The sequence below is a fragment of the Bufo bufo genome, chromosome 4 (genome assembly GCF_905171765.1).
Source record: "Bufo bufo chromosome 4, aBufBuf1.1, whole genome shotgun sequence".
Lineage (NCBI taxonomy): Eukaryota > Metazoa > Chordata > Amphibia > Anura > Bufonidae > Bufo > Bufo bufo.
In genome coordinates, this window is record NC_053392.1 from 464767987 (window position 1) to 464793294 (window position 25308).

The following is a 25308-nucleotide window of genomic DNA, read 5'->3' on the forward strand; positions in this document are numbered from 1 at the left end:
CATGTCTGGGAATGTGTTATTCCATACGATTCCGATACCTGCAACCAATTTGCGTTCAGTTTCTACATTGGTATGGAAAGAACAGCCATCAACATATACACATGGTAAGGATTTGCAGTATTCCTCTTCATAAGACTTGTATGGAGATGAATATTGTTCTTCCAGGAAATCATTTTGTGGCGGTTCACCTTTATGTCCTGAATTGGAACAATCATGCACTTCGGCTAATCCTTGAGCAACTGGATTCTTATTATTTTGTTTGTACCTGATTTCCAATGGCCATCCCATTAAGGACATCGTCCAGGCGGTTATCCTGCTGTTTGATAAATTCCCATCCTTGATTCTATCACTCTGCAAATATTGCAGGGGTTGGTGTGCAGTTTCCACAATGATCTTTTCGCCCTGGATAAAACTCCTGAAATATTGCAAAGCCCACACAGTTGACAGTAATGCTTTTTCACAGTCATTGAATTTTACCTCAACCGGTGACAAGGACTTGCTGGCATAGGCGATGATCTTGTTTAGGTTGTCCTGTTTTTGGAAAAGGACTGCACTCACGCTTTTGTCGGTGAAGCCTGTTTCAACGTAAAAGGGTTTTCCACCTTCTGGATAGGCAAGGCATGGGGCCTGGATAAGTCTGGTTTTGAGCTCATTCACAGCTTGCTCGTGACGCTCACTCCACTCCCATTTTACTCCTTTCTTTAGCATCTGCAAAAGAGGTTTTGTAATCTCGGCATAGTTATCTATGAACTTACGTGAATAGTTCATCATGCCCAGGAAGGATCTCAACTCCTGTGTATTTGTAGGTGACTTTGTGTTGATCACTGCTTCCACTTTCTTCTTCTGTGGGTTAATTCCATCGGCAGTGATTTTGTGACCTAAAAAATTTACTTTGGTACGACACCATTGAGCCTTCTGTAAAGAAAGTTTTACACCAGCGTTTCTCAGTTGGGTTAGTACATGCCTCAGTTCCGCAATATGCTCCTCAAAAGTTGTACTTTTGATTAGGATGTCATCCACATAGGATAAGGTACCTCGTTCAGTGGCATCAGGCATTGCCTTATGCATGAACACAGCAAACTCATGACCCGCATTTATGTACCCGAAAGGTAATCGGGTCCATGCATATTGTTGCTTTCCAAACGTAAAGGCCAGTTTGTATTGATCCCTCTCGTCCACTTTAATTGTCCAATATCCTTGCGCACAATCCAGAGCAGTGAAAATTTTGGATCCCTGTATTTGCGCCAAACTCTGGTCGATATACGGCACGGGCCATCTGGACATGTATACACGTTTGTTTAACTGCCTTAGGTCCGAACAGAGACGGAATTGACCATTGGGTTTGAGAATCCCAAGCACAGGATGGTTGAACGAGCTGTGCACTGGACGGATGATCCCCCGCTTCTCCAAGTTTTTGACGATTTCCGATAGCGACTCATATGCCGCCAGCGGAAGTCGGTACTGTTTAACATATACAGGGGGTGCATTGGGATCCGTTTGAATTCTTGCAACGTGTAGGTCAGTTTCCCCACAGTCGTAAGAATCCTTAGCAAACATGTCCTGGAATTCGGCGAAGAGCCCCTTTAGCTGTTGACGCTCCGACTCCTCGGAACATGCGTCAGCCACAGAGATTTGCTCTTCCACCCTTTCCTGAAATTCTGGAAAGATTTCAGGTTGACTTAACTCGTAAGCTTCTTCAAGCTCACTAGTTAAATCGTTTTGAGTATTGCGTACCTTATCCTTTCCTTGTTGGCATGACTCGTACTCCTTCTCATCGATCTCATGGTTGAAAATCAATGATGATTCTTCAATGTGGCATGTACCTTCTTCAGAGCTGAAAGGATAAACAGAGTGGATATTAAATAACCCCTCAGGTGTTGAGGAAAAATGTTGCTCCACTACCTGTTCTTCTGTCAGGTATTCATCAGGAATAAGTCCAATGACATCATTTTGGAAACCAAAAGTGTAATACTCCGAATCCATAGCCAGACCAATTATAGTGTCTTTTTGTAGAGATATACTATGGGGAGCCATGTTATGAATTACCATATGTAATGGATCCTGATGAATGTTTACCATAGGAGTCGGCTTTACCTTCAGGCCGAGTTGCTGCATCCGGTTGGACAAACAGATCAAAGCATCTGCATTCTTCAGTCTTTGTCCCTTCTTTATTTGAATGGGAAGAAGAAATTCCCCTCTCCCTAAATGAAATAAAGTAGTGGCGATATTTACCATCAAATGCCCATGGTAGGAATCTGATCCTGTCCGCATCAGAATACAATTTTAAAGAATCCATGGTGGACTGGTACAGTTCTAAGTGATTGGCAATTTCAGCAGAACCCTTTTTAGAGAATTTGGGCACAGTGACATTTAGAAACTTAATGATACTCGAGGAGTTCTGATCCTTTTCTGAACACTGAGTATTTTTCTTTCTAGAGACCACCTCAGCATATGTTGGTCGTCTGAAACTCTCATCCCCCTGATGGGCAATCTTATGCCTGCGTGGTAGGGAATGGATCACACGCTTTCCCACATCACTGTCACAATCACTCACGCTCCGCTCACTTCCATCAGACCCTCTTGGCACAGGTGACTTAACCCTAAAATTCCTCTCTAGAGGAGGACGTGGAGGGGCACTTCTGTGCCCTTTTGCGTTGCTAGCGCCTAGTAAGGCGGTTACAGCTTGAAACGCCTGATTTAATTGGTTTAAGGCCTCCTATTTAATCATGCCATCACCCTCGGATGGCTTAGGGTCTCGGATGGATTGCGCTTTAAGAGCATGTGATGATGACCTATCTACATTTTGGGGTGTGAGAATTGGAGGGTCTGGAGATCCCTCATGATCAGACAGATCACTTTGAACATTAGCTATAGTTTGGCTTAGTTCATTTGTTTGCTGCAGACTGCTATAACGATGTGTAGATCCTCTGCCTCACTTTTTAATTTGTGATAGGCAGCATGGCTGTGATCGAGCTCTCATTTTAAATCCTCGATCGATGCCTTTGCAGATTCTAATCTTTCTTCCATATGGGATACATATGCTTGCACTTTCGTTATATGCACATGTCTACTTTCTGAGAGAATGCTGACCTCTAATAATGCATACAAAATTAATGGCAACATCTTTAAGAGGTGTTGTTTTTTACTGGCAGTATTTTTACTCACATCAAGATAAGTTAGTTGTCTCCTGACTGTGCCAAGTGGCGTCCATACATCCACACATTCTCTCTTGGCTTCTGCCTGCAACTCATTTATCCATGCAGCCACATCATGATCCAAATTTAAATGTGAATTTACATATTCAACAACGTTCTGGATTAACTGCTCCGGGCTAGATGGACTATCTCCTGTTGCAACATCACTACCGGCTGCACTCATTTTCTTGTAATAAAGTTATACACAGATTTATGAATAATCTGGTTAGCCAAGAAAGGTATGGAACAGTTTACTGTTTGCACAAATAATCAAAGAATTAACTCGATCTCGCTACCGGGGCCTCCATTTTATGTCGGGTATATAAAGCAAATGCTTTATATAAAGATTTTAAAAAAATTAACGGATCAAAAGAAAAATTATGCAAACGATATTGATCCGGGAGATGGACATAATCATCTCAAAACGAGTTCGATCAAGAACCTGATTATTTTGTGCAATCAGTAAAACAGGGTACAAGCGTCTATGCAAAAATATAAATGGTTTATTATACAATAGTTTAATATACAATCAAAAATGAATCAACATAAATTTCAATAATATACAATGATATGCAGTACCCAGAATTCACCACTATATGATGCCAACAAAACAATACTCAACCAACACAAGAATATAATGCAATACAGCTTTAAATTTGTGAGAGAGATACAATCAATGGATTATGCGGAAAAACTCAATCAAGAAGATGACATATACGAGCCCTTGCTTTGGCCAAAATAAAATGATGACCAAACTCAGATAATCGTAGTATTGCAACAAAACTTATAAATTATTGGCTTGATATCAAACTAGGGAATACTAAGATTCCCAACAGAGAGTTTCTCCAATATTATCCCCTTTATTCAGTTACATGCATTGTAACTGAAATCAGAGAAAATACTGATGTAGCTACTAACGTTACACGTCCGCAAATGAGCGGGTATCTGGCTAATTATCAAGCCAATTAATTTAGATCAATACTACATAAAACAAAAATATACATTACCCAAGGGTCAAGTGATGTGCAGAGTCTTGGGGCAGTCAGCTCTCAAGAGTTTTTCCCGATAATCCAAATGATTCTCCAGAGATCTATAATCCAAATGTGTTTCTTTGTTTGTTTGTTTTTTCTTTCTTTTCCTTCCCCTTTTTTTTCTTGGTAACTGGTTTCTTAACCCAAAACTTATCAGATGAACACGCCCTCCTGGTTTACAACTTCCAATCATTGTTGGATGGGTGTGTGCATTGATAAGGAGCCTGACGTCATAATACTACCCAGAATGCACTTTTGCTACTGATGTAGTATTAACTGCTCATATCTAGGTGGCACTGTTGTGTAAGCAATAGGCATGATACCATTAAGGGTTAACTCATACATGCCTGATATTTTCACTACTACACCTCTGACGTCTAGAGGCCTTGTCTCAGGGCCGAGGGACAAACTTTGATACATGAATGTATACTTTGAGGAACATCTAGACAATTCTCACACTGTGGAATTCATGTTCAGATAGGAAAAACAATGAAGCCTCAGAATCTACAGGTGCGGTGTATCTTCTAACTTTCTAAATGTATAATATATTGTTACTATAACACTAGCTTTTGAACAGCACAGTAATCTTCTCATGGACTTACTTTGGCCTACATGAAAATCCATACAAAACAGTGAATATAAATCAACATTGCTCTTAAAGGCAATAAATACCCATTATAACTAAAATAAGTAGATATAACTGTTTACACTTATGAAAAAGCACAACAAGATGTAAATGTCAGCTCCTGACAATCGCATCCATTCCTCTATCATACTGTATATATCCATAGGAGAGATATCCTAATGCATGTCACCTGTCACATAAATCTGCATACCTAGGTTTAGAAAGCGAATATAGTGCAGACCAGCCAAAATCATTTAAAAAATGAGACTTTTAATCTGAAAAGTAGCTAGCATATATCCTGTAGTATAAAACACATTGAAACCTTAGTGTCTGTCAGTTCCACAGACATCTAATGTAGCGGCAGTGCTCTTGGCACCCCCGTTTTCATAATCTGTGGAAGTCCCTGTGGTCAACCCTGCAGAGATCAAACACTGTGGATAGGTGATAGGTGTTGTTCATGGGCCAAGCCATACAAGCAGGAGTTGTCAGGTCTCAGAAGGAAGTACAGGATAGAGGGGGAGATGCTAGCTCAGAGGTAAACAGTAATCTATCATTTTAACTACTTTAAACATGTGGGCCTTGCTTCCTCCAACCACATGGTGAAATTGACAGCTCTCCTTGTATATTAATTCATACAGAAAATGCTGTTAATCACAGGCTTTCTCAGCAATTAAGCAGCCTTTTACAAGAAAATATTGATCCACTTCTTAGAAGACCATATTTACCAATACAGACATTGCAGCAGCCTTTGCAGAAGACAAACCACCTCTGGTGCTTACAAATATTAGAACCCATTTACGTCTATAACAACCACATATGTACCCTTTTATAACACTAAATGGGTTTTCTGGGATTTTGATGGTGTATCCTCAGGTGTAATGGAGGGTGCTGGTAACTGCAGCGCTGCTCCCACTGAAGTGAGTTGGAGCAGCACTAAAATTAGCAGCTCCATCCACTACACAATGGATGCAACTGTGTAGTAACATCTGATCAGCAGGGGGTGCGAGGTGTCAGATACTGAACGCCTATATTGAGGTAGTCAATTAACAAATTATATGTCCACATACAACTGATTTACACATGTACTGCTATAAGCTGTTGTGAAAAAAATTCATAAAAAAACAACAGCAAGTTTCTGTACCAGATTAATTGTGAGTAATACATATCTGTTTGCTGTGTGAATACATTGTAAAGTTTACTGCCTACCCGTGGATTATACTGAGGTAGGCCATCAATATTAAAATCCTCGAAAACCTCTTTAAGGGGCTTTATTATAGCTTTTTAAAGATTTTTAAAGTTGGAACCAGTCAGCCCAAAATAAGAAACTTTTCACTGGGCTGCTTTCTCGTTGCCTCCAACAATAACGTCAATGTAGAAGGAGAAGAGAAGGATACGGAACCCTAATCTCGGCACTGTCACCAAGAGTCTTCGGTCAGGGTAAGTATTAAAGAGTTGGTCTATTGATTAAAAGAAAGTCAACACATTTCAAAGGTGGAAAGGCCTCTTCACCAGGACTATTGCAGGATTACAGGCAGTAATGCACATATTTGAAATAGCGGTTTTTGGTGCGCAGGCCACAGAGAGATGGAGGCGGGAAGAGGGGGGGTCTAAGGCGTTCCTAACTTTGACAAATAGATAGTAGAGTTATGTGAATTGCGAATGGAAACATGTTGCCACTACCGCCGCGATGTATCTCATTTGCTTCTTGATAATCCTACCAATTGATACATCATTGCAGGAATGTTGCCACTCAAATCATGCTCCAAAAATGTGAAGTTAGACACCCTCACTCCCCAGGGGCTGAATGAGATCAATGAGACAATACTATAAACTATCCTTACTAAAAAGTCCCCCCCCCCTCCTTTTGCAAAAATAGGGGTGACTAAGGTATATTTATGTGTACACGTGATAAGTGCAGAGGTATTAGAGCTGATTTTAAACTTCTCCACGTATGCGCTTCATCCATTATCTTTCTAATAATATACATGTAATATTTAATAAGGAATGATTTTATGTACAGTATATTCATCTTTATACTATACAAACTATATATGTGTATATACATAATGTTTTTATTGTGCAACTGCTTTGCCTTTTAGACCTTTTGTGTGTGTGTATATATATATATATATATATATATATATATATATATATATTCTTTTCACATCTTTATACTCATATATTTACAGTAAATACACCATGGCCCAAACTCGAAAATACATGTATAGATAACACTATAACCAACTCTATTTGAGACTAGTTGATATATACAGTATGTATAGATAAATATAGCAATATATGTAAATATACATTTGCTATCACACCTATGTACATATCTGTATCTATCTATGTTCTGTATATATTGATATACTGTTATCAAGTCCTGCTACATTTCCCCTGATACACAGCTATAATCAGGTCACACCCTGAAGAGTGCACAATTGTTCCAATTTGAGTGGCAACGTTCCTGATGTATCCATTGGTAGGATTATCAAGCAGCAACTTAGATACATCGCTGCGATAGTGGCAACATGTTTCCATTCACGTAAATCTACTATCCATCTGTCAAAGTTAGTAACGTCTTAATGCCCCCCCTCTCTGGTCTCTGTGGTTCTTTTAATCAATAAACTAACTCTTACCCGGACTGAAGACTTCTGTTGACAACGCCGATACTACTGTTCCTTATCCTTCTCTTCTCCTTCTACATTGTCATCCCGGCAATCATTTCTAAGTTGCAGGCTGTAAACCAGGCAGCAGTCCTGGATTCCCATTTGCTGGCCGGGTCAATAAACCAGCAAGGCCATCTATAGATGTTGTGACTCCTCACAACATAATCTGGTAAGCGTATTACTTTATCTACTATACCACCAGCGAGACGACACACATGCTGCCTCCCATCTTTTTTCTGTAATGAGAGTCAAGTGATGCAGCTGCTGGGCTTATCTATACCTAGCATAGTTCTGACTGCAATAAATTACCCACTGCATACTGGGTTTCAGAAAACCACCAGTATAGACTGTTATCAGGATGATGTAGACCATGGGTCGGGGGCCACATGTGGCCCTCTATACCATTTTGTGCGGGCCCCAACCATCTGGTAACAGACATGTATGTCTATGTCTTGTGGCTGCTGAAATGTATCTTTTATGTATTCTCCCATAAAATGATAATGATAGTATATACTGTATGTTCAATATACCATGAATACAATATGTCAGTTGGTAATACCTGTTTAAGTTGTATTTTTGGCACTCGGAATTGGTTTAGTCTGACAATGTGGGCCCCAATCAAAAAAGGTTGTGCAACCCTGATGTAGACAGTCATACATTTCTCCTGCAGACCTTGTAAGACATGGATGCACTGGGTCTGAAGTTTTGATTAATTAGAGAAAGGAGGTGCCATATGGCTTGTATTGGCTGTACATAATAATGATAACATCCACTTACTAATGTTTTATTAACTATTAATATTATACTTTATTATATACAGAGCCTGATGGAAAAGGAAGAAACAAGCAATAAGAAAGTTCCATCTTTTGCAGACCTTTTTAGAACTACTCAGATTAGAAAATACACATTTATTCTTATGTATATCTGGTAAGGATCCTTATATTTATGCTGCTTATTCATCATATAAGTTCTCTAATATGCAGATGTAGCAGATCTAAAGGCTCCTTTACACTTGCCGAACATTGGGTGGATTATCGTTAACAAGCGTTCATCTAAAGTGTAAAGGTGTCACTGCAGCTTTCTCCTTCACTGATAAGCAAGTGATTGTTGGGAAGGAATGCACAGTTGAGCAGTATAAAGAGGCCTTAAAGGGGTTATCCGAGAGTATAAAAATATCCCCCCATATGCCGGGCCCCCCATATTGAATATACTTACCTGGCTCCCTGCTCCCTGCGCCGCTCCTGGTCCCCGCACCGCCTCTGCAGCTTCTCCCCATATGCGGATTAAAACGTCCGGTGTCGGGGGGGAGCCTTCCTAGCATCGTGGGTGACGCTAGGGAGGCTCCCCCCCCCCCCCCCCCCCCGACACCGGATGTTTTCATTCATGCACAGGGACAAGCAGCAGCTGCTGTGCTGGGACCAGGAACCCGGATAAGTATATTCAACGTGGGGGGCATGGCATATTGGGGGACATTTTTATACTCTCGGATAACCCCTTTAACTTTGTCCAGTGGTTATCACAAAATCACTTAGGGTTATCTGTGTTTTTACAGGACAAAATGGATGCAAATGATCTCTTAACAAGCTATGCCTCTAATGCCACCAGATGTAAGGCTGCTATCCTATAAGTCAATGTTTGACCCTTTAAATAGGCCTTGAGACATGACTCGGATATTACATAAGCCAACACCTCATCTGCAGGCAGCTGTTTCGAGGTGATTGCTCCTCATCAGTGCAGAGTAGAGAGCACTGGCTTAACTGGGTGAGAGGCCTATGTCAGGATTTAGGGGGTACTAGCTCTCCTTGGGGAGAGAGTGCCTTAATTGGCGTGAGGAGACTTATAGGCCATACATGCTCCTCTGGAATTCTGGGAAGAAATTACTTTTTGTTAGGTCCCCAAGTGGACCACAACTTGAAATCATCAAATTGCAACTTATATAGAATCATGGAAATTGCTCCATTATTTTGTATAAAAATCACTATATCACAGTTCAGTGCTGCCATCTAGTGGCCTGAACTGGGATATACTAACAATAGCCTGGAAGCCTAGTACAGGCTGCAGCTCCTTTTTAGAACAGTGTGCTTTCCCCGATCTCCGCTGGGGAAAAAGCGCGCCTGAAGAGGAAGCTCGCGCTTCTGGTTTTTAACACTCTCAGATGCCGCTAGTGAGGGGAACTCATTGCTGTGAGGGGAGGGGGCATGTGGTGTATTCTGGGGCCATGAGGGTTCAGATCTTTGTGAGGGGCTTTATGGGGTGTAAATCTGTGAGGTGGGGCCGTAATCGAGAGAATGTAACTGTGGTGTTAGTACATTATTAGAAGATTTGGGGCCCAACTTTTGATTTTGGCCAGGGCCATATTTTGTCTAACTCTGGCCCTGTATACAACTTTTACTCTTTTTTTGAAATCACTCCTGGTTTTGGCTTCCAAAACTACATGCAGAAATCTTTGGCCATAAGTGTGTGCAGAAATCTCTGTGTTTACAGAAGCAAAGTGGATGCAATTTGTGAAAATCTCTATGCTACAGACGTTTTACTGCTGTGGATTTTGGTCACATATGGTGCAGAGCAGTTGCCCACAGCAACCAATCACACTTCAGCTTTTACTTTTCAGAGGATTTAAAAAAAAGAAATTGAACCAGCAAGCTGTCTGGTATTCATTGGGAACATGCTCTATTTTTCATTTGAAGTAGTTTTTATAAATCTACCTAATAAAACACTTGATTTTGCAGTGTTATAAAGCCTAAACTTATTTTCTATGTCTTCAGGTTTTCATGTGCTGTTATATACCAGGGCCTAATAATGCACATGGGAAGTACTAGCAAAAACATTTACTTCGACTTTTTCATCTTTGCCCTGGTTGAATTTCCTGCAGCCCTAATAATAATTGTTACCGTGGATCGTATCGGACGGAGGTACCCATGGGCAGTGGCGTGTATAATAACAGGGCTGACATGTCTAGTTACTGCTTTTATTCCAGAAGGTAAATTGAACAGTTGCCTTTTTAAAATACAATTGAGAAAATTGACCTCTAAAAGTGAAACTTTACTAAATATCATTAAATTGTCTATTATTTACTGGAGAGGAGGGCTACTAAAGTACTAAATCCAGTATGTCTTTTTTAAATATCAACACAGGAGTTTTTATTTATTTTTTTTACTGTAAAAAAAGTGAGACTTTGGGACGCTCTGCCAGAGGATGTTGTAATGGTTAATTCATAAAAATGAAAAAGGGAGTGAATCTCTCTCTCGCTATGTATAGTGGATCAGTGGACATTGGTTGTTGCAGTATCTGAAGTTGGGAAACCCTCTGCCACTAATTCATGCTATTAGCCTTAAAGAGGACCTTTCACTAGAATAAAGAATGTAAACTAAGCATACAGATATGGAGAGCGGCGCCCAGGCATCTCCCTGCACTTACTATTATCCCTGGGCGCCGCTCCAGTCTCCCGGTATAGGCTCCGGTAGCTTCATATGTTCGGCTCCACCCAGTGGAACCTGCCGGCGTCTCCTTCTCCCATGCTGTAGCGCTGGCCAATCGCAGCGCTCAGCTCATAGCCTGAGAGGTTTTTTTTTCTCTCAGGCTATGAGCTGAGCGCTGCGATTGGCCAGCGCTACAGCCTGGGAGAAAGAGACGCCGGCAGGTTCCACCCAGTTGAGCTGAACATATGAAGCTACCGGAGCCTATACCCGGAGAACGGAGCGGCGCCCAGGGATAATAGTAAGTGCAGAGAACTCCCTGGGCGCCGCTCTCCATGTCTGTATGCTTAGTTTACATTTTTTATTCTAGTGAAAGGTCCTCTTTAAAGTGTACCTGAGTTTTCAAAAACGGTTTGCATAATGGCTTGTACAATCATAACTGTCAAAGAATAGTTTTTTTTTGGGCTTCCCTAATGTATTTTTCAGCCTAATTATCCCCCTCTTCAGCTGCACAGCTAGATGGATTTCTCTCACAAGCAGGGGGTATGTATCCCTTCTGTGACATGTGCCAGCACTGTACTGCTCTGACTTTCTTTCCCTTACTTCTCACAGAGTTGTTTTCAGCTCTGAAGCTCACAGAACAGATAAGGGGGGGAGCAGTTATTTTATCAGGCTCAGGATCTCAGCTAGCTCTGATGCCCCAATTCCTCTCTACCATCTTCTGTGTTTCTGTAACTAGGGAAAGATCTTGCCTGACAATAGGTAGTAGACTGCATATTAGATGGAAGTAGGACCACTAGTAGCCATGACTTTTAGATTTTTTTAGCTGGATGCGGACATATTTTTTAAATGAAGTGATTTAGAAATGTGCTATTTATACCATTCCCTATTAAATGCAATAACATATTGTGAAAGTACAGTGACTCTTTAAAGATGATAGAGAAATTTGACATTGAAAAAATTATGTCAGAGGTCACAATGAGTTTAAAAATGTCAAACTAATTTTCTGGCTGCAAATTTAATTACTTTTCTCATGTGCATGTGTCTCTCAGTAATAAATGTCCGATTTGAGGTCTGTGTGTCCATCAGCATTTCTCTTTCTACATAAGAGGAGCTTCTGATCCTTCCACCTAACTGATCCTTCCCTTTTCTTTATACCATAGAGTGATGAAAGCTTATATGGTTCTCTTTCTCTCTGCCACTATGATTTCCCCTTATCTACAGTTTATGTGCTTTGCCCTTCCTGAAAACCTGGATTATTTCTTCCCTACCAATTCTGTGATCTGCAATGTACCACTTTCTTCCATTTTCTGCTTTTAGCCAACCATATGCATAAGATTTTGATTATCCAGAATTTGTCTGATCAATCGGCCATAAATGATCCCAAGAGCAACATGTCAGACATACCTTCTCCTTGACCTGTCCTCTGCCCATGACACTGTCGACTACTCCCTTCTGTTACATACTCTCTTATCTCTTATCACTGTCCTGGCCCTCTCCTGGATCACATCATACCTCACAGAGCGGAAATTTAGCATCTTCCACTCTCACACCACCTCCTTGTCTCATTCCCTCTCTGTTGGTATCCCGCAAGACTCTGCCCTAGGACCACTGCTCTTCTGTATCTACTTTCGGCCTGGGACAGCACATAGAGTCCCATGGCTTTCAATATCACTTTTATGCTGATGACACACAAATCTACCTCTCTGGTTCAGACATCACCACCTTACTATTCAGAATCCCACAATGTCTATCTTCCATATCCTCCTTCTTCTCCTCTATCGTCTAAAACTTAATATGGATAAAACAGAATTCATCATCTTTCCCCCATCTTGCTCAACCCCCCCAACAGACCTATCTATCACGATCAATGGCTGCACACTCTCCCCGGTCAACCAAGTCTGCTGCCTTGGATTCTGCCCTCTCCTTCCGACCCCACATCCTAGCCCTTTCCACCTCCTCCAACTCCAAAAAAAATATCCCGCATCCGCGCTTTCCTCAACTTTGAGTCTGCGAAAATGCTTGTACATGCCCTCATCATCTCCTGCTTAGACTACAGCAACATCCTCCTCTGTGGCCTTCCATCTAGCACTCTCGCACCCCTCCAATCTAGCCTCAACTCTGCTGCCCGACTAATCCACCTCTTACCTTATTACTCCTCTGCCAATCCCTTCACTGGCTCCCCATTGCCCAGCGAATTCAGTTCATAATACTAACAAATACATACAAGGCTGTCCACAACCTGTCCCCTCCCTACATCTCTAAGCTACATCCCCACACGCAATCTCCGATCCTCACAAGACCCCCTTCTCTCCTCTTATCACCTCTTCCCACAATCGCCTCCAAGATTACTCCCGTGCATCCCCCACACTCTGGAACTCGCTACCCCAACATATCAGACTCTCACCTACAGTGGAATCCTTCAAAAGAAACCTGAAAACCCACCTCTTCAGACAAACCTACAACAGTGACCCTGCTGCCTCTATACCGCCAACTTTACCCTCACCTACTGTGTCCTTCTCCAATACCATGTAGTTTGTAAGCCCTCATGGGCAGGGCACTCTCTTCTTCTGTACCAGTTTGTAACTCGTCTTGTTCTCTCATCTTGCTTAGTGCAATTGTCTGTATTATGTATGTACACCCCTTTTCATTTGTACAGCGCTATGGAATGAATGGCGCTTTAATAATAGTAATAATAATAATAATACCTGGATGATCAGGGAGTCAGTTTAAGTAGAAACAACACAGTGGGTGAATTTGGCTGATAATTTAATACACTTGCGTTTTCAAAAAAATGTAACCTGACAGATCACACTTTTGGCAGACATAAGACTGATAGAAGCCAGGGTGGACAATCAGTCACGCATAATATTTGAACAGTGGTCGGCTGAAATGGTCAAAATCATCCAACAATTATCTTTTGTGCAACGTCTGCTTAACACTATGACAATAGACCATCATAGTATAATATGGTAAGGGGAGAGCAGAGAAAGCCAGGAACAGTGTGTAGTAGTCAGATCTATGTTACATTCAGCAGGAAAGCCAGCTATGTGATAGAGATGCACAAACTCTACAATAGCAAAATAATAGGAAATTGTTAAAGAAGACTATTTTGAAAATGGCCTGATTTTGCATTTAGGATGTAAATTAACAATCTAAAAATCAGTTCAAAGGGGGTCTGTAACCTTTACTGTATATACTGTAAGCCCTTGATGAACCATAACATAGAAATGAAAACATACATGTAGGCAAGGGGACAGTGAAAGTAGTTGTATATAGACTACAACAGCTTATTTATTCTATCTACTTAGTGACTCTTAATCTATTCTATCCTCTGTTATGCTGCATAAGGAAAAGATTGATATGGCATAAGAGCAAAGAAATTGGAAAGTAGAGACAGATGGATAATGAAAGGACAACTTATACTTATTGTCTTATATTTATCCAGTGTGAAAAATCTGGTAACACTGGTTAGTGGTTAATCCAAACCTGTGTAAAGGCTGCCCCTTTCTATAACAGTTTATACTGTATCTCCAATTGTTTTAGCTATCTGATTGCTCATAGTATTGTAATGGTTAAAGTAAGGTATGTTTAAATATCCCTATATTACTTAGTGCCAAGGAAAATATATTTGATGTTGTCATCATCATATTACCATTTTATAATATATGTTTATTTCTGTTACAATAGGAAAATGGTGTAGACACTATATATACTTATACTGTAACTATATTATGTCGCCTGCTCATTGCACTAAACACAACACAATTATTGACTCACTAGCAAGAGAGACATAATCCATATATCCTGATTAAAACAAATGTTATTGTGTGTAAAATAATTACATTAGAGGTAGAAAAATATGAATAGGTGGTGTCTGGTCAACAATTAGGCTTATGTGATTATGGTCTGTTTGTGTTGTCTTAGAATATTTTTGAACAGAGTTCTAAAGTTGCATAAAAATATTATGATGGTTTAACAAATCAATAGTCTCAGAATGTTTTGGAGTTTAAAATATTTAAATATGCTTACCAGACACCGTAAATTCTGGCCGCAATAGCTGTAACCATCTCCAGAGGGGTTAGGGTAGGATATAAACACACTGCCCCGAGTAATCCCCAATTACCCCAAACTGTACTGGTTTTCCAGATAATGGGGTGTCCTCCACAAACATGATACTTCCTCAAGTGTTAGTCCTTCCAGTCTATGCAATAGATCCCCAGTGTCTCTGGTATAAGAGGGTAAATTTGTAACAAATGGTGCCAGGATGGTATCTCTCTCCATAAGGCGAGGGGATCTAGATAAAAAACAATTAGGCCTCTTTCACACGAATGTATGCGCTCCGTGGCCGTATTGTGCACCGCATTTGCGGATCCACAATACACGGACGCCGTTCCGTGGGCATTCCGCATCATGGATGCGGACCCATTCACTTGAATGGGTCCGCAAATCCGGAGATGTGGAACGGTGGGGAACGGAAGCATGGAACGGAAGCACTACGGAGTGCTTCCGTGGGGTTTCGTCCCGTACTTCCGTTCCGCAAAAAGATAGAACATGTCCTATGTTTTTGCGGAACAGGCGGATCGCGGACCCATTAAAGTGAATGGGTCTGTGATCCGCTGCGGCTGCCCCACGGTTGGTAGTCGTGCATTGCGGCCTTAGAGAGAGAGGCTTGTTGGATTTTTCACCATAAAACATCACACCCATCAAGCTTGAATAAACAGCTACGGTTTTGCTGTTTACTCTAAGGGGGTCATTTATTAAGACCGGCGTTTTAGACACCGGTCTTAATAACCCCTATATCTGGTGGTGGCTCCGCCGAAGTTATGAAGAGGTGCCAGCCTCTATATAACTTGGGGTTATCCAGCTCCAGTCTAAATGTAAGCCAGCTTCCTTGCTGGCTTACATTTAGACCATTTTCTACGCCTAAAACAGGCATAGAACATGATGAATGAGACGGGCCAGCCGGCCCATCCCTCTCAAGCTTAATATAGGTGTATTTGAGGTTAATAAATGACCCCTTAAATCTTTAGTGCACTCCTGTTGTAGTATAAGTTTAAATCCATGATCTAATGCCCAACCTGCCGACATTGATATAATAGCTACATCAATTATCTCTGGGTCTATCTCCTTGTTCCCTAGATCCCCTCCTGTGACTTACCACTTGATGTGTCATCTTATCTATTAAAAAGTAAATTTGCAAATTGTAATGCCATACTAAGGATTTAAAAAAAACTGAACTTCATCCATTATATTTCCTATAGGATGATGCTTCTTTATTCATCTCCTATTAATACATCTTCCCAAATCCTGATTGACCTTATTTCCTGCCATAATAAGTCTCTTTACTTTACATGCTGCTGAGACATTGAGCGCATATTGCAATGGCTCGTTTGCTAGCTCCCAAGGGCATGGCTAATCATGTAATGGGAATACTGGTTCTCCCTTGCTATGATCTGGAGGAGTGGGGCTGTGTTCTCCCTCCCCCTCTACATTGGTCCACTCTGCAAAGGGGAGGGATCTCTTTATGACATAGTGTCTAGAGATGAGCGAATTTTAAAAAAATTCGATTCGCCAGTTATCCACATTTTTTGGGGAAAAATTTGGTTTGATCCGAATTTATTTGCGGCGAATTACGTTAAAAAATGGCTATTTCCTGGCTGCACAGAGCCTTTATAGTGGTGAGAACACTGTGCCTTGCAGTAACATGCATAGGGAGTCTGCTGTGGTAGTAAAATAATGCTGAGTCCGTATGACATGCAGATGACAGATGTCGCACTTAGAATCACTGCACACTTCACTTATTAGGGCAGTCATGGGGCCAAAACTGACCAAATAACACAGAACTCAGCCTTACAGGTCAATGTTAGCGTCAAGAAGAAGCGCACTCCTTTTACACCGTCATCAGATGATTCCACATAGATGTCTACAGAAACTGTTCTTTTAAACGCTTATACAAGTAGAGCCCCCGACAAAGTGTTAGCAGTAGTGATGGCCGAACATCGGCCGGGACGATACGCGAATCTGATCAAATGTTCGCGAACTGCGCGTACGTGGCGGGCCCCATTCACTTTAATGGCAGGTCATATTTGCAGCCAGCAAACACTTACTAGAAGTACACAAATAGTCCCACAACATGGACAGTGATATACCAGAGGGGGATCATTGGCAAAAATTCCCACAAAAATATGTATTTTAATCAGGGGCCATTTTTATGTGTGTTAAAGGGAAACTCTCAAAAATGTGCCCTGCTGGAGCCTAGAAATTTTTTATTTCCTATCGGTTTGATGTATACAAATGTGCAGCACTCCACGTTTTTGTATCCTGCAGAGTCCATAAAAAAAATGCATAAGTTAACGTACATTTTTTTTCTACCATGGAACTGTATGGTGAACGGACGCCACTGTACAGCATCAGTCTGAGGCATCTGTTAACGCATACATTTTTGGTATGCATTAAATGGATGGCAAAAATAGGATGTCAACCCTGCCCTAGTGTCAGAATGAGCACCAGTACACAGCGGAACAGCGTGGCGGAGAGGGGAGGCCGCCATGTACTGACAGAGAGCTACCTGGTTCTGGTGGTCAGGGATGAGGACTGTGTTTCCCAAGGATCATTTTCTACTGGGAAATACAGGGCACAGTATAATACACTAGAATCTATATAATATAAAGATATTAGCCCTACCACTGAATAATAATACAATTAGGTGGTCATTTATTATATAGAAATATGTCTGTTAGGTGTATTTCTGACACAGATTGTGGCGCAAAGGTCCTTAGCACCGCAATTTGCATATTTTTCCCGCTCATGCTAGGTCTAAAAAAGGATGGCGTGGACAGGGAAAGGGATACAGTTATGGCCATCCAGTTATTGGATACCACCGCCATACATTGACCGGATAGAACCTCTGCACAGTGACCGGATAACACCGCCATACCGCGACCGGATAAAAGGGTATAAGAGGGCACAGTACAGGGAATGACTAGAGGCACTACACAGGGTGTGGTAAGAGGGCACAATGCAGGGTATAAGGGGGCACAGAACGGGGTGAGGGGCACAGTACGGAGTGGGGGGCACAGTCACATGACCCTGTGACATTAGAAGGTCCTTATGGTGAATGTGGTTCATACGCCACCATAATGAGAGGCAGAGAAGTGAGACAGGGGTGTGATTATGTGGCTAGAGATAAAAAATGTAACTGTCGGCAAGTACAGGCCCCAAAAATTAGGCAAAAGGCATTTACCTGACAGCAAAGAACTTTGGATTCTGTTGCTGGAGGTACATAAGGCGGTCACATGATAAATATGTAACTGTCGGGGGCGGAGCCTGACCTTGGAGCTGAATGGCTGCTTGTTACTGAGCTCCTCTTCCCGGCAGTCATTGTAACCCCTTTTATAAGCTATTTTCCTCGCTCAAATGGGGAAAACTAACAAAGAACGTCACACAGACGCAGCAGAACCGAACGTGGTCCGCTCCAAACAACCAGATATGGAGCGGTTCCTTAAGAAACAGCCCAAGACTCCCGCCTTGGAACTTGCCAAGATGGTGCCGCGGCACTCTGAAGCAGAGGACGGCTCGGAGGCAGGCAGTGCTTCGGATGTTTCGGACCGCAGACCACCGCGCAGAAACACTCCTTTCTCCAAAGAAACCCTCAGGGATCTGCTAGAAACTGCCCTAGCGCCTCTAAAGAGAGACCTCGAGGAGATAAAGGAAGACCTCCGCCATATTGGGCACCTAGTAGTATCGCTGGAAAACGCGCAGGAAGCCATCATGAAAAATGAAGGACTGACATGCGATGCCTTGCGGGCGCACAGAGACCTGCTGAACGATGCCCTACACCGCATTGAGGACCAGGAGAACCGGGGCCGGCGTAGAAATCTGCGCATACGCGGCATACCTGAGTCCACAGCAGCTGATGCGCTGCGTACAGTAGCACACGAGATCTTCTCCTCGCTGCTAGGCCCGGAGCGGGCAACCTTTATCGCAGTGGAACGCATTCATCGGGCCCTGCGGCCTAAACCTAAACCTAATGAGCCACCACGGGACGTGGTTTGTGGCATCCTCAGCTATGTGGGGACCGCCGCTTTATGGAAAGCTGGAAGGGAATCGGAGCAGATCCTGTATGGTGAGACACCCATCTTATTTTTTCAAGACCTGGCCCCGTCTACCCTAGCTAAAAGACGCATTATACGTCCACTACAAGAAGCACTAAAGGCCTCAGCCATCCCATTCAGATGGTTATACCCCTTTGGCCTGGCCATACTGAAAAACGGCAAGCATGCCTGCCTGTCTTCAAGATAGCCATCTAATTAAATCTGGGTTTGTCACATGTGTATATCTATGTATAGATAGATAGCCCCATGAAATATGCGGAGTTTTTGACATATAATACCTGCTGAATATGATAACAATGCTCCAGATGATCACTGGCTTGCGATCTGCGGCAAGTCAACAGTGATCACGTGGACGCATGGAGCGTGAAGATCGGGGCGCGCGAGGAAGAGAAGACAGGCAGGCATCGGGACGGCGCATGTGCGATTCAGTTACAGGATCGCGCTTGAGTCCGACGGCGCATGCGCCGCCTGTACAAGCGCGGTCCCGGCGACTGAGCCGGGTGTCAATTAGACTGCATAGAGGCGGGGTTAGGGCAGGGGAGTTACAGCCTGGAGTGAGGGAAGGGCTACCCCCTTGACTTCTAACGTGACTTGTGGAGCTGGAGAAGAGTACTTTATAAGGCGATTTTTTCATGCATATACATGGCAGAAAAGCGGGACAAGACTGTATGATAACACAATGAGGATGATCTATAAGGTACTTTTGATAGTTTATTAAGTGAAATGCAGGTGAAAGGTTCGCTTTAAATCAATATTGCTGTCTCTAACACAGGTTCAGGAATTGATTTGTTATCTTGTTAGTCATGTTAACTTTGCAGGGGTTGCACATATGCCCTCATGTTGGTATTAACACCGACTTCTCCCTATACCCGTCACTTGCTGGTCCCACAGGAGCCCCCTCTGATAGATCCCGGCTGGTAGCCGTAATGAGAAAGGATCTACGATGTTTCAGGTGCTGGGTGGGACCAGATGTTTTGTTTTATTTTATGTTTATTATGCTCTTTGATTTTCTTTTTTCTATCCCTCTGATTCATTCCTTCCCCTCTACCCTTGTACTCTTTACTCGGCTACCCGGATCTGATTTCTCCATGTTATCAGCTATAAGGTCATACCCACTTCTGACATGGCATCTATTGTAATCGCATCACTAAACGCCAGGGGTCTGAATGAGCCATGTAAGAGATCTCAAGTGTTATCTCTACTCCAAAGAGATGATGTCTCAATTGCACTCCTTCAGGAGACTCATTTTAAAATAGGGAAGCTGCCGACTCTGCCCTCTAAATTGTTCACGCAATGGTTTCATAGCACAAACATCTCAGCTAGCAGAGGTGTCAGCGTGGCAATCCACAAACGTTTACCCTTTAAGCACTCCGCAGTGTCCTCGAACGGGTCGATTTTTTATTCGTGAAGGGATCCATCGCCGACATACCCGTCACCCTGGCCAACCTCTATGCTCCCAATAGGGGACAGATCCCTTGGCTTGTTCAGACTCTGGCACAACTATCTACTTTTAGAGAAGGTATGGTCATACTGGGTGGGGATTTTAATGTGACTCTAGAGCCAGCCCTTGACTCATCCTCCCAGAGGTCAGAAACTTCTCATAAGCTCCTTCGCCGTTTTCAGACTGCGCTGAAGAAATTGCAGGTTATTGATGCTTGGCGTACTATGCACCCCTCTAGCCGGGACTATATCTTCTATTCTAACGCTAAGGCTTCTTTCCACAGGTTGGATTACATATTTTTATCATCTTCCCAGATTCCCCTGGTGTTAGATGGCAAAATAGGTAACATTACGTTGTCAGATCATGCCGCTGTTTTTCTACACATATCTCTATCCTCCCTGCCCAAAAGAGAACGGATTTGGCGTCTCAATGAGACTTTGATCTAAGACCCTGAAAATGCAACAAACATATCTCGACGTATGTCAGAATTCTTCTCTCTCAACTCAATAGGAGATCCTCCCCCATCACCCTCAGTTTTGTGGGAAACCCATAAGGCAGTAATTAGAGGTGAACTAATAGCCCTGGGTTCCCATATCAAAAAAAGACGATCCCAAGCAGTGAATGACCTGTTATCCCGTATAGCATGCCTGGAACTGACCCATAAACAATCCCAAGCTAAAGCTGTGGCTGCGGAATTGGTAGAGGCTAGGACGGGACTGAAAAACATGCTTAATACCAAATCTGCTAAACTTATATTTCGCTCCAAATTTAAGGCTTATGCCCATGGGAACAAAGGGAATAAGTTGCTGTCCGCCATGGCCAAACAGCGCCACACGGACTCCTTTATCCCGGCAATTAGAGATGTAAATGGCAATAAGCACAAATCAACCCACGACATAGCAAAGGCCTTCTGTGCTTATTACGCCGACCTCTATAATCTCCCCACACCTAGCTGTCCTGGTCCTGAGACAATTGAGCATGCCACAGACGAATTCCTCTCTACTCTCAAGCTGCCTTCTGTAAACCCTCTCCAGGCTTCCCAACTAGTAGCCCCTGTCTCAGAGCTAGAGATTACTAAAGTTCTCTCCTCTATACCCTCCGGCAAAAGCCCAGGCCCAGATGGCCTTTCAATTTCCTATTATAAGACCTTTAAGGAAGTTTTGATCCTGCATTTCCATTCACTATGTAACTCTCTTATGTCTGGAGGCACACTGCCTCCTCAGACATTGGAAGCGCATATAACCATAATCCACAAAGAGAATAAGGACCCGCTGCAATGTGGCAGTTATCGCCCTATTTCCCTGCTGAATGCGGATGTTAAGTGGTACGCAAAAATATTGGCTCAGCGTATCCAGCTGATCCTGCCGGATCTTATTGATAGTGAACAAGTGGGATTTGTGCGAGGCAGACAGAGCTGTGAGAATACGATGCGCTTGCTTCATATTATGGAGTGGGCGAAGAAGAAGTCCATACCCCTGGCCTTGCTGAGCACAGATGCGGAGAAGGCCTTTGACAGGGTCGGTTGGCATTTTATGTCACGGGCCCTGTCGAGGTTTGGTTTTACAGCTCCATTCATGGCTGCTATCTTTACTCTGTATTCTGCCCCGTCTGCGAAGCTCAAAATAAATGGCACTCTCTCCCCATCCTTTGCCATTTATAATGGCACGAGACAGGGATGCCCTCTATCACCGTCTCTTTTTGTTTTAGTTATGGAAACTTTGCTCTGTAGGATCCCGCAGGATCCAGCTGTTGTAGGCCTCACCATTCACTCTCAGACCCACTTGACAGCCGCATTCGCAGATGGTTTATTAATAATGACGACCAACCCGGAGATGTCCTTCCCCAGGCTATTGTCCATCTTTGAGGAATTTTAAAATTAACTACGGTAAATCTATCGCCCTCAACGTCACTTGCCCCAGCTTGGTGAAAACTTCCCTACAGCAGTCTACCCCCTTTCAGTGGGCCCCAAGAGACATTGTGTTTCTAGGAGTACATACAGTTGCAAGAAAAAGTATGTGAACCCTTTGGAACGATATGGATTTCTGCACAAATTGGTCATAAAATGTGATCTGATCTTCATCTAAGTCACAACAATAGACAATTACAGTCTTCTTAAACTAATAACACACAAAGAATTAAATGTTACCATGTTTTTATTGAACACATCATGTAAACATTCACAGTGCAGGTGGAAAAAGTATGTGAACTCTTGGATTTAATAACTGGTTGAACCTCCTTTGGCAGCAATAACTTCAACCAAACGTTTCCTGTAGTTGCAGATCAGACGTGCACAACGGTCAGGAGTAATTCTTGACCATTCCTCTTTACAGAACTGTTTCAGTTCAGCAATATTCTTGGGCATTCTTGGGCATCTTAATCGGGTTAAGGTCAGGACTCTGACTGGGCCACTCCAGAAGACGTATTTTCTTCTGTTTAAGCCATTCTGTTGTTGATTTACTTCTATGCTTTGGGTCGTTGTCCTGTTGAAACACCCATCTTCTGTTGAGCTTCAGCTGGTGGACAGATGGCCTTAAGTTCTCCTGCAAAATGTCTTGATAAACTTGGGAATTCATTTTTCCTTCGATGATAGCAATCCGTCCAGGCCTAGACACAGCAAAGCAGCCCCAAACCATGATGCCCCCACCACCATACCTCACAGTTGGGATGAGGTTTTGATGTTGGTGTGCTGTGCCTCTTTTTCTCCACACATAGTGTTGTGTGTTTCTTCCAAACAACCTAACTTTGGTTTCATCTGTCCACAGAATATTTTGCCAGTACTGCTGTGGAACATCCAGGTGCTCTTGTGTAAACTGTAAACGTGCAGCAATGGTTTTGTTTTTTTGGACAGCAGTGGCTTCGTCTGTGGTATTCTCCCATAGAATCCATTCTTGTTTAGTGTTTTAGGTATCGTAGATTCGCTAACAGGGATGTTAGCATATGCCAGAGACTTTTGTAAGTCTTTAGCTGACACTCTAGGATTCTTCTTCACCTCATTGAGTAGTCTGCGTCGTGCTCTTGCAGTCATCTTTACAGGACGGCCACTCCTAGGGAGAGTAGCAGCAGTGCTGAACTTTCTCCATTTATAGACAATTTGTCTTACCGTGGACTGATGAACAGCAAGGCTTTTGGTGATACTTTTATAACCCTTTCCAGCTTTATGCAAGTCAGCAATTCTTAATCGTAGGTCTTCTGAGAGCTCTTTTGTGTGAGGCATCATTCACATTAGGCAATGCTTCTTGTGAAAAGCAAATACAGAACTGATGTGTGTGTTTTTATAGGGCAGGGCAGCTGTAACCAACACCTCCAATCTCATCTCATTGATTGGACTCCAGTTGGCTGACACCTCACTCCAATTAGCTCTTGGAGATGTCATTAGTCTAGGGGTTCACATACTTTTTCCAACTGCACTGTGAATTTTTACATGGTGTGTTCACTAAAAACATGGTAACATTTAATTCTTTGTGTGTTATTAGTTTAAGCAGACTGTGATTGTCTATTGTTGTGACTTAGATGAAGATCAGATCACATTTTATGACCAATTTGTGCAGAAATCCATATCATTCCAAAGGGTTCACATACTTTTTCTTGCAACTGTATATCTGCACAGGCAAAAGACATACTCACTCTTAACTACACCCCCCTTACTAACATCTGTTAAGAAACATTTGCAGTCCCTTAAGCTTCCGTTTCTATCGTGCTGTGGAAGGAAGAGTTACCTTAAGACCTTCATTGCCCCGAAGTTTCTGTACCTCTTTCAGGCGTTGTCTATATGGCTACCACTTTCCTTTTTTATTGAAATTCGCCGTACCTTCTCTCTTTTTTTATGGGGTAGTCGCCCTTCTAGGATTGCATATTCAGTATTGGTCAGGGAGAAGAGATTTGGCGGTTTTGGTCTACCCGATCTGCGTCTATATTATACAGCTTTTCAATTATTTTGTGGGATATCTCTTCTCAATGATCAATATGATGCACCCTATGTGCGCTTAGAGTGCTCCTTGATAACTGCCAGGGAGAGTCGGATCCTCTGGGGTATTTCCCCCTGTGCAACAGGTGGCTCTTCCTTCTCACCCATTTGGAAAGGTATGCTAACGGAGTGGGCTAGACAATACAAGTACAAAGTGATTAAAGGGGTTATCCAAGTTATATTTATTGATGACCTATCCTCAGGATAGGTCATCAATATCAGATCGGCGGGGGTCCGACACCCGGCACCCCCTCCGATCAGCTGTTTGAAGAGAAGGCATGTGCGGTGTCAGCGCTGCCTCCTCTTCACTGTTTACCTTCTAGCCGTTGCATCTGCAGTGGTGAGCAGGTGTAATTACACCCAAGCCTTCCTATTGAAATGAATGGGACGGCTTGGGTGTAATTACACCTGCTCACCACTGCAGATGCAACGGCTAGAAGGTAAACAGTGAAGAGGAGGCAGCGCTGACACCGCACATGCCTTCTCTTCAAACAGCTGATCGGAGGGGGTGCCGGGTGTCGGACCCCCGCCGATCTGATATTGATGACCTATCCTGAGGATAGGTCATCAATAAATATAACTTGGATAACCCCTTTAACCCCTTAGGCTGGGTTCACACCTGAGCGTTTTACAGCGCGTTCTTACGGGCATCCCTATGGGCATGGTTCTCACCTGAGCGTTTTACAGTGCGTACCAACGTGCTGTAAAACGCCCTATGCCCCAAGAAGTACAGGAGCTTCTTTGGGGTGTATTGTGGCAGTTTTTCATTAGATTAATCACACAAACACGCGTACTACACGCGTTTCCAAAATACAAAAACGCCCCAAAATACGCCTCAAAAACGCCCGATA

General features: G+C 42.8%; 1 protein-coding gene across 1 annotated transcript in view; it reads left to right on the forward strand.

The window, feature by feature from the left end:
• Nucleotides 1–25308, forward strand: part of SLC22A2 (solute carrier family 22 member 2) — a 116208-nt gene that overhangs the window by 69589 nt on the left and 21311 nt on the right. Inside the window, exons 6-7 of the mRNA XM_040429477.1 lie at nt 8340–8446; nt 10285–10499. Coding sequence (XP_040285411.1) covers nt 8340–8446; nt 10285–10499 — 322 coding nt within the window. The remainder of the gene's footprint in view (nt 1–8339; nt 8447–10284; nt 10500–25308) is intronic.